This window comes from Pelecanus crispus, chromosome 1 (genome assembly GCF_030463565.1).
Source record: "Pelecanus crispus isolate bPelCri1 chromosome 1, bPelCri1.pri, whole genome shotgun sequence".
Taxonomy (NCBI): Eukaryota; Metazoa; Chordata; class Aves; order Pelecaniformes; family Pelecanidae; genus Pelecanus; species Pelecanus crispus.
The window spans coordinates 107,464,570-107,475,191 of NC_134643.1; the positions used below are offsets into that span (position 1 = coordinate 107,464,570).

At 47.9% G+C, this 10,622-nt stretch overlaps 1 protein-coding gene across 6 annotated transcripts in view; it reads right to left on the reverse strand.

The window, feature by feature from the left end:
• The window catches only part of POU2F1 (POU class 2 homeobox 1), a 113,463-nt gene extending 105,271 nt beyond the window's left edge, over nt 1-8,192 (reverse strand). For all 6 annotated transcript variants that reach the window (XM_075713415.1, XM_075713411.1, XM_075713416.1 and 3 more), the window contains exon 1: nt 8,114-8,192. In XM_075713415.1, coding sequence (XP_075569530.1) covers nt 8,114-8,177 — 64 coding nt within the window. In that variant the 5' untranslated portion in view covers nt 8,178-8,192. The remainder of the gene's footprint in view (nt 1-8,113) is intronic.
• Between the last annotated feature and the right edge of the window lie 2,430 nt (nt 8,193-10,622).

Consider the following 10,622-nt stretch of genomic DNA (forward strand, 5'->3'; position numbering starts at 1 on the left):
AAAGTGACAGCCCAATACTCTTCCTGCTGATGCTCCTACTTCTTTTTTGCAGCAGCCCACCCTTAACGTGGATTAAGTGTAACATGAACTGTACCCTCAGGTATGATGACAAAGCAACTCAGAGGATCCCTCACTCATAGATTTCAGTCAGAATTATCTGGGCTACTTCAGGCAGCTTAGATCACAGTCTTTACTAACCCAGCTAATTTTAACTGAAATGGCTTAGTACCCAAATGAGCAGACCCACCAATAGATGCAGGGGAACAGGAAACTCCAACAGTCAAAAGCAGTAATGTCTTCTACTGCTACAATCAGAGCTAGAAGAAACTGACCCCAGTCCAAGCTTTCTGGTACTTTTTCCAAAGCATGTGTGCACACAGGTGTGTGTACATGCATTTGGAGGATGGGGTGGGAAACACTCCCAGAGGAGCTGCTAGCATTTCTTGGCATATCCATATCTCTGCAGCCTTAGAAATAAGCAAATTCAAATATCTATTTAAACCTACATTTGAAAATTCACATAAAGGTGATAACCTACTAAAGATCAGCAGGTAAGAAACAAAATTATGAGTAATTACAAAGGCATCTTTGCAACAGGATTCCTGGTAGAAACTGGTAGAAACTCGAATCTCATTTCTCATTCAGTAGACTGTATTAACTAATAATGTAGAAATGAGTGATTCATCAAACATCTGAGTCATTTCTACCTGTATTCACTGTATACTCCTCCCCCACAGCTATATCCAAGTAGTATAAAGCTACAACTTCACACTGGTAGGGTCAGGCACAAATTACTAAGTCACATGGTATTTTTCAAATAAAACTGAATCATCAAAAGGACAAAGAGAACAAATAGCAAAGGAGCTCACTGCAAAAAGGATGGTGGCTTCCTAACAGCTCTTAAAGGAGGAGAAAAAAGAAGCAAGCTACATCTCTAGCCTGATTCAACAGGTTTTTCTACACTTATTTTTCAGTCTTCAACTGTATTTACTATTTTAGTAACTTAGCTGTTCATATCTTCTTTTTCCAAAACTTCATGCCCTGTCGTACAGTGTCAAACATGCTATATATGCTACTTCATTTCTATACAGCCAAATCTGATTTCTGGGAAGAAAAAAATAAAAGGAATGATGAGCAAAAGGTTCCTTGTCACAATATCATGATTTATAGAAAAGATAAATCTGTCTCAGAGTGATCATGTTAAATGACTGAAGCAGTTACACTTGGGTTTTTCATGGGTTTTTTTTTTTTTTTTTAAAGGTTGCTTTGCAGGGCTATCAGTCCAAAATTTAGCAGAAGTAACAGTGTCTATAATTTCCCAAGTACTTTTGCCAATATGTCCTTTTAAGCCACAGTCCTTTTTAGAGAGGTGTCTCACTGTAAGCAGCACTAAAATAATGGGAGCCACTTAAAGGTCTCATCCACAATTTTTATTTAAGAGTTTCTGCCATGGCTACCGTTAATGCAATCATACTTATGGCAGCACAAACCATGCCAAATTTTCAGCATCTACTGGTTTCTAAGCTACTCTTTTACTTAGGCGCAGTTTCATCACTGGCTTCAGTGATCTATGTACAGCCTGCTGCTAGAATAGGAGGTCCAGCATAGTGCCCATGGCTATATATTCCCATCACTTCCCTTGGGCCAGCCCTTTTAGATCAACTGGTGTTCATCAGCTCAATCAACTGTGGTTTCACAGTGGTTTATGTCAATCTAAAAGCAAAGCTATACAACACAACTAAGCTAACCAGAATGCGTGCTGCTGCTTTTGAAAAGAGGAAGCTTCATTTCTCTTCCTTCTTTCCCCTTCCTCCACTTTCACTCACATGGTTCTACCCTCTCTCCTGCACTTGAAGATGTTCGCTGAGCCAATTTCAATTCACAAACCAAAGATCTAAAATTATCAGGGGCTAGTTTTCCACCAGGTTAGCAGGTTAAGCTAGAGCATCCTGGAAGCCAGTAAGTGCTAGGACGGGTGCCAAGTAAGTGGTAGGATCACATGGCTGAGAACATGACTCCCCATTTATGCCAACAGGAAAGCCATCAGAGAGAATGAAATTATGAGAAGACTTGGGTCAACACGTGTGCTTCTTGTTCCCTTCTTTGATTGGTACTGCCGTTTGTCTAATCTCATTGTAAGCCAGTTCAGAGAGCTAAACCAACAAAAAAACTATTCATTATTTTTGGCAAGGCTTGTTTTCTGCCAATTTAATTCCCTGAACTAGCTCAGCAAAGGAATCAGGCAAGCATCTGCACCAGTGCAGAGAAGGGGGCAGGAACACACAGGGAGATGAGGACAGGCTCAGGCTGATTTGAACTGTCATTGAACTGCATACCCTACAGCAGATCTACATCACGTTGTAGTTAGAACTGACAGTAATCTGTGCCTTTACAACAGGAGGCCTTCATCGCTGATGAGAGTACAGGAACAGTACCAGCACTGAAACATCCTAAGCAAACTTTAACCTGGGCACAAGCTTGGGTGATTACATGCAAAAGCAGAAGAATCACAGTATTCTTACCTTCAGATATACTACAGAACATTAGCTAATTATTCCTGCAGCAACACCCCTGTGAAAATGTTCTCTGTAATTCCCATTACACCGATTTAGCCTAGAACAGCAAAGCAAGCAAAATTGGTGACAAAGTCAGGATTGGAACCCAGTAAATCCTCTCTACCAAACCAACACTTCATCGCTCAACTGTGTTGTTTATTAACCCTAAACTAACTCAATTAGCCAGTAGCTAATAGCAGTCTATAAAAAAAACCCTCCTTTTGCAAAGACTTTGTAATGCGCTACAGAGCTCATAATTTATAATACAGTTATGTTAACAAATGCGGGTATTTCCTAGCTAGTTGTGAAATAAGAAAGTAGGGAAAGGAATAATACTGAGATCTTATGTAATTATTTCCTTTTCTACGGAGAAAAATAAGTGTGCATGAAGCAGCATGAGGGCCTATTCACACAATTCAAGAAATTTAATGCAAAGAACTATAGAAAGGAAAATACATCTCTCTACATGGTTTTTCCTCAGACTAGCAATTGTCAAACAGTTTCAAGTGAAATACAAGCAATTACTTAATACTCACTAACCAAGACCAGTATCGTTCCTTAAATTTATCTCCCGCACTCAGTCCAACAAATCCCAGGCTTAACTTGCCCTGTATAACAATGTAGCACAATAGGAAAAGGAGTGGGAAAAATTGTCGACACAGAAGCAAATCTCTGCAGTAGTAAACAGCCAGCACTGTAAGTCTACCCAGCAACATGAGATGGTCTCTCACTCGCATACTAGCTTAAGCACCCAAACCAAGCGTATCACATTTGGGACATTCAAGTCATACTTAATTTTGTTCAACACCTTTTGACAACAGCTTTGTCACAGAGACTGAAAATACGTATGTCATAAGAGATAGTCACTTGCCAGGACTATCACTGATTCTATCAAGATAAAAATAATAAAGCTGTAAGTGCAAGTAGCAGAGCCTGCCTAATTGTCAGCTGTATAAAATATCACTATCAAGATTACCGTTCTACGGGCAACAACAGTTTGAAGGGAATAGAAAACAATGCTGGGAAAAAAGGTAAGAAGATTAACTGACTAGATTTGCACATTAAAAATGCTGTAATCTGTTTTGAAGTCTTGAACTCCACAGGAGCCAAAATTTGAAGAAAGCAAATGAAAACTTGCATGCTACAAAGAACTACTGCAAATTTGCCACAGAACCAGGAGAGAAAACCAACATATCTACAGAGGAGATGAACACTATTTAACAGGAATAAGCTGGATGAAAGATCATTCAAACAAAAACATTCTGGACAGCATGGACAAAACATTTACCCCAAAATTTTTTTGCATCTTCACACATCTGAACATACAGAAAACAGCAAAAACGTGCTACTCTAAATGTGGAATTTACCACTTGAAATTTGACAAAGATTATTTAAGCGACCATGGTGTTCAAAATCTCATTTTTCTGGGGAACACATTATTACATTCAAGCAGAAGTAGGAACACCACTTCTTCACACTGTGTAAGAGACTCCGAACACAGAATATGTTGGTGCTTCCTAGGTTTAATGGACAGTCCGAGATGAAGGCTACCTCACCAATTCCGTCAAGTGAGGCACCTCCAGACATCATCACCATTATTTGTTAAGACAAGCATTCAGAAGCTATCCGCATTCAGCATCAGGATGTCAGTATTAACACTTACTTGCTTGAATTATTACTGCAGGCTAATCTCTGAGAAATTGTTAGTGACAGCAAACCTGAGATCTTTTTCCTCATAAAATGACAGGGCGGGAAGCTCAGATTTTTTTCCCCCTTCCTTCTAGGAAGTGAGGAGTAAGATCTAGCTCCTCTAGTTGCAAAATCACCATACTGACGCACACCTTCCCAATTCTGCTCCACATGTGGCAGCATGGCTACTGACACAGCTTAGCCTATTTTCCAACCAGCTGTTAGACTGGTAAGTTTTGGTCAGTTTGGGGGGGGGGGGGAAAAAAAAAAAAAAAAAGAGGAAAAAGGCAGAGCCACCTTGATAACTGAGCAGAGGTAATCAGGCAGGGGAACTATTTCATAGGGAGGACAAGCCTTCTTCCTTCTGTCCCTAATAAAACAAAAGCTGAAAGGATAGCCAAAATAGGAGAACATATTCCCTTGGTAAGAATTAAGCAGCACTGGAACAGTAGCAGCAACCCTCCACCTTCACCACAGCCAGGTAGTCCATAGGGAAGAAAAAAAGTTTCTTTAATTCTCCCACCCACCACGGATAGAGAAGGTCCAAGAAGAAGCTTAAAATCTGACACCCATCAGTAATAAACCAACATAAAAGTCCTTAAGACCGAGGAGTAATACCTACACACTAGTCTCGGCACCTTTCGATAAGTGAAAATGACACCAGGGTTTGGGAAAAGGGGCTCCCTACAAACATGTGGCCTGTGTGCTTCACTGGGAAGACACATTTCTATCCACATCATGTTCCAGTAAAATTTTAAGTTACAACACAGGCACACAAATATATGTTTGAGAGAAATACATCTGTATTTCAGCATCTAAATACCTGAATTCAGAGTTATAAACCCCAGCTCGGCCATAAGACTGCACAAGGCCACTGTCCAGTATTCCATTCTACAAAAAATTACTGAAATGTCAGTGACAAAGAAATTTTGTTTGCAAGATGCAATGTACATTTTTATCATGCTGGATAAAATATCTACAGTCTCAGCAGTGGTTAAATTGCTGCTATAACGGAAATTGTCCTCAGATAAATGGTTTCCCTATGAGAAGGTTTCAGTGCTACACCTCACCCCAGGTCAATAAATCAAATTAACTGCACCTTGTCCTCTGGCCAATGACATCATCGGCTTGACCACATCTTGTGAAGCGAGTGCAAAAACATATGCTATTTAAGGCTTGAAATCATATTACTGCTTTTTGTCCAGCCAGTCTTGTGCTGTTGGTCTGCGAAACAGTCAGTCACCTGAACAGTCTCATTACTGCTTCTACAGTTTTTTTTTTTTTTTTCTTCTAGTATTCAAGGCCTGTCTTCACCAAGGGTGAAGAAAAAGGATAAATAATCCGAGTCGTTATTTTTGAAATCAAAATGCCTTTCATTAGCTGCAGGGTAGTATTTTGTGACAAATTAAATTTAGAACCAAACTACAAAATACACTGCCTGCATTTGTATGTGAACTCTCTTCCTAGCCATGTTTCAAAGATGTTTACATGCTAATCTGGCACAGCTACTCTGAAGTACCCTGCTGTTAGGTCCTTTTTCTCCACAGGGTGAAAACAATGGTCACTAATGAAAACCTACAGTTTTATCTGAAACCCATCCCTGCATAAATATTTTTTTTAAATTACTGCCTCTTTCTAATAAAGTAGTCCATTTGTTTTCTTTCTAAGTAGACTAATACCTGGTTTAAAACTGAATTACTCCAGACAATTTAGGAGGATTAATTTCAATTTTCACTTGGTGTTCTTATGACACAATCACAGAAAACTTATCTTCCTTTCTAGACCCTGTACTGCCTAATAGTATCTTCTGTCTTGAAAGCCAAATCTAAATGAAAGGGAAGCAAAAATAAAACCACCCTAACCCAGAACAGTGAAAGATACAAGCAGCGACAAAAGCATCTGAAACACTGCACTGTTAAACTGCATCCACACTAAGCAAAAAGAAGGTGAATAAGATTATCTTCAATGTATTCAATTCTGTTTGTGTTCAGAGGGAGGAGGAAAGCTGTTCAGATTTTGAGTGTGTCTTCTATAGCTCTCTCAGTGCCAGGAAACGTAAATTAGAAGCAACTCTCCTTTAAGGAAAAGAATCAAGGACAAAGGGACCAAAAATGCCCAAGCCTCTGAAAAGCAGATATGAAAGGAACAGCTTTACAGTCTTGAGTTGCTATAAATTAAAAATAAGCTCCTTATTTAAAAGACATGAGTGTTTGAGAATCCATGAGCAGATCTGATGCTGCTCAAGCCCCAGGAGGGTTTTGTTTTTGCTGGCAGGGGTGGAGTGGAGATGGGGGGGGTCATTTTGGTTATTAGTAAATAAATCAAGCAGCAGAGAGTGAGGCCTAGGCGCCTGCCAGAGGAGCCAGGGCCTAGCTCTCCCCCCCTCCTCTCCTCACACAGCCTGGGTTTGATCTCGGGGCCCTGTGGGTTGCCAAGAAAATTTAAAAAAAGCGAGAGAGCGAGAAAGAAGAATCATATTGAACCACAAAAGCACATGGGGCGAATGTAAAATATAAACACGGCGTTGGGCTCTGAGTGGCTGTTATTAAAGGTCTGAATTACTAAACATGAGAGGCGGGGAAAGCCAGGCGGCCATTTCAATAATATAAACCTCCCCGAATTAGACATTATTCAAATGAGAAGGAGAGGGAGAGAGAGAGAGCGAGGGAGAAGGACGGGACCCGCACCCCCAGCGCCAGCCCACCGGGGCTGCTGGAACCGCCATCCCCCCTGCCCGGCACCCAGGGCGGGGGCCGCTGCCCGGCACCCAGGGGGCCTGCCCCGGGGCCGCGGCACCCTGCTCCCCCCGAGCCCCCGGGGCTGCGGAAGCAGGAGGGCAGAGGAGGAGGAGGGCAAACACCGCCGGGGCAGCCCCAGCCTTCGGGGGCGCAAACACGCGGCCTCTGCCGTCGGAGAGGGGCACGGAGAAACTCTGCCCGCGCACCCCCCCAAGTCACCCCACATTGAACCCACCCTTTACGGGGTGGGGGGGTGGGGGGGGTAGCTTTAAATAAAAAGCCAAACCACGCTCTGGTCCTACCCCTCCCCGAGGCCATCCGCACCCATACACCCCATGCCTGCAGGCCCCAGGCTCTGGGGAAATAACCCTGGCTGGGAGGGATGCGGGGGGGGGGGGGGGGGGGGTAATGAGCGGAGTGATGGGCAAGCCGACTCCTTCTCCCGCACCCGGCCCCACTGAGGGGCCGGCACCCCCGTCCCCCTCCGTCCTGCCGCCGCCGCGACGGCGGGGGGACCCTGCCCCACTCGGGGGGCCGCCCGCCTACCCCCAGCCCGGCGGGCCGTGCCCCCTCCCGCGGCCCCCGCCGGGACCGCTCCAGCAGCATCCCCCCCCCCCCCCCCCGCCATGAATATGTAAAGCGGCTTTTATTGTGGGCGTGCGGGCCGGGGCGGGGGGGGGGGGGGGGAAGCCCGGCCGGGTGGCGGCTAGCCACCTCCGACCGCTTTTGGGTGCGGGGATGCCTCCCCCCCGCTCCCGGCTCCCCCCCACCCCCCGCCGACTCCCCACCCCGACCCCACCGCCTCGCCGTTGCGCCGCTGCCGCCGCCCGCGCCGCCGCCCCCCATCGCCCCGCTGCCTGCCCCGGCGCCGGTGCCCCGGCGTGCGGGCGGGTGCGAGTGCGGCTCCGTGTGAGGGAGCGGGCGGGCGAGGGAGGGAGCGTGTGTGTGTGTGTGTCTCCCCGCACGGGGAGGCTGCTTTCCTTCTCCCCCCCACCCCCCCCCGCTCCCTCCTGTGCCGTTAATTATAATAATCCTGAGTACTAATAAATTATGCTAAGCGGGGCGGGCGGGCGGCGGGGGGGCCGCGTGTGCGAGTATGAATATGAATATGTAAAATGCAGTAATGATTACCTGCCGCTGCCGCCACCGCCGCCGCCGAACTCTCATCTTGACTCGCTGCTCCTCCGTCCGCCATTTTGAATATTTTAACCAAAATCGGCCGCCCGATAAACCCTCCCTCGCTCCCGGCCCCCCTCCCTCCTCCCCTCCCCCTCCCCTCCCCCCGCCGCGCACCCCCCCCTCCCCCCGCCGCCCCACCGCGCAGCCGCCAAACCACCGCGCCGCGGCCCCGCTCTGCGCATGCGCGGCCTCCCCCCCCCCCCCCCCCCCTTCCCACGGCCGCTGGTCCGGCCAGCGTGCGCTGCGCCGCCGCGCGTGCGCCCAGCCCGCGGACTCGCTCGCGCCCTCCCCCCACGCCGGGCAGCTTGCGCGCGGCACCGCGCAGGCGCGTGGCCGCCTTCCCTTCACCTCTGGCCGAGGGCTCGTTCGCGTGTAAACGGTCGCCCCGCGCGCACCAGCGTTTCAGTTGCGCTCCCCCCCCCACCCCGCGGGCCCGCGCGCCGCTGTGCTGGCGGGGGGGGAGAAGGGGGGAGGGGGCGCGGGCGCTTGCGCATTGGGGGCGCCCAGTGGGAGCGGGGCCGGGGCCGGGCTGCGCCCCCCGGGCTGGGGCCGAGGGGTGGCGAGCGGCGCAGGGCGGGGGGACGGGGCGTCCTGCGCGTCTGTGTGTCCGCCCGCCCCCCCCCCCCCCCCCCCCCCCCCGCCGCGGTGCGGGGCTGCCCGCCGCTGGCCGAGCCCCCTGCGGCGCCGGGAGCTTCTTCACGGAGCGAAGGCCGCTACGGGTTAACGGCGGCGGGGCAGGCGCAGGCGGCAGGGAGGAGCCGCTGCCGGCGCAAGGGGGCATTTGCAGCCCCGCCGCCTTACGGCCTGCCTTAACTGTTCAGCCGCCAGACCGACGGGGAGCATCGCGACCGAGTCCATCGTGGTAGTAAAAGGCAGGCAGCTGCCTGACCACGTCTTCCCATACAGGCGTTAGGGGGAAAGGGCATTTCGAAAAGAGCTCTATCTGCCTGCGGGTGTGGGAAGATAACCTCGTAACTGCGCCTGCACGACAGGTACTCCCCAAACTCCACGCAAAATTAGCCCCCTATGAATAAAAAGGGATTGCGCGCAGAGAAAATGAAACAACAGCACTCGCGTGTGTGTGGAGGGGGGGCGTGTGAGTGGCGGTCCAGTTCGCCTTCGGAAAAGGGCAATTGCAAGGAAGTGATTTTCCTCTGATAAGAAACCCACTGTAACGTGCCCCTCGTTCTGGGCAGTGCAATGCTCCCGCGGTGTCTTCGTCGAACAAATACTGTATCCTCTTGTGCTTCCCACGTCAAATTTGACTAACCTGGAAGGAGGAGGGAGAAGGACTTCATGCCTCCCTCATGGAACGGGAGTAGGGTAAATAATAAGAGACTAGAGGGACCAACAGATAAAATTAGCTGTAGATTCAAAACTTCCAAATCAGGACATGCAGTCGGCTACAAACAGGCAGAATGGCAAAACTTTGCTGATCCTTGACAAATTTGGTGGAGTGAAAATAAAACTTGCTTATACTCTTAACCTTAATATTGCACAGATACGCATTATCCCTGAGCTTTGTAATGTACATCCATAAAAAGAAAACAATGAAACAGAAGGTGGTATAGAATACTGTTCGTTAAGGACTCAGCCTTAACGTTTTCCAAGAGTCATTAACTTCAGTGGGTCAGAGTCCAAGCCGGATTTTTTTCTGGGGCTCAAACCTTGTGGAATAAGAGAAACTGGCAAGGATCCGTACTTGCATGCTGTTGCTGAAGAAATTATGAGTCGTACCAGAGGCAGTCGCTAGATTTTTTTCATTGGTAGGGAAGAGCCAAGAAGGAAAGGCTGAAGGAGGGAGGCGGCAGGGTTTCTCTCCAAGGGCTGAATCAGAAAGGTAATTTTGACATTTTTATGTAAAAATAAGTTCCTCTGGTAATGGGATTTTTTTTCCCCCCTATACTATAAAATAACCTCTTGATACTGCAGAAAGCATTAGTAGAAATGGACTGTGCTATGAAAGAGCAAAAACCTTCCCCTAATGCTAATTCTACTCTTGCACGTTCATTTGATAATATTCTGTGCCAGTAATTAAGCACTTTGTCTCGCAAAGATCTGTGTTTAACTCGCAGAAGTGAACATGTAAACAAAGGCATATTGTCGTGCTCCTCTTCTGTTCAGCCATGATCCTCACGGGCCAGTTAATCCAGTTTTATGGCCAGGTTATACCAGCACTGCAGCACACAGTGGCTGCACCATGACAGATAAAGGTGTAGAGAAAGGGCTGCCTAGATTAAGACTCTGCACAGCTCTAATCCTGCCTACGCTGACTATTCTCTCCCGTATCTTCCCATCTCACCCGTAGACTCTTCTCAGTCCTGCATGCTACTTCCCAGTAACCTCCTCCCTGACAGTAGCAGCTTCTCGCCAGGGAGAATTTGCTCCCATTACCACACCTGATTTAGCCTTTGCTCTTGCTCAGCTTCTGCACAGTTAGCTGGAACCCACAGCTGCTGAA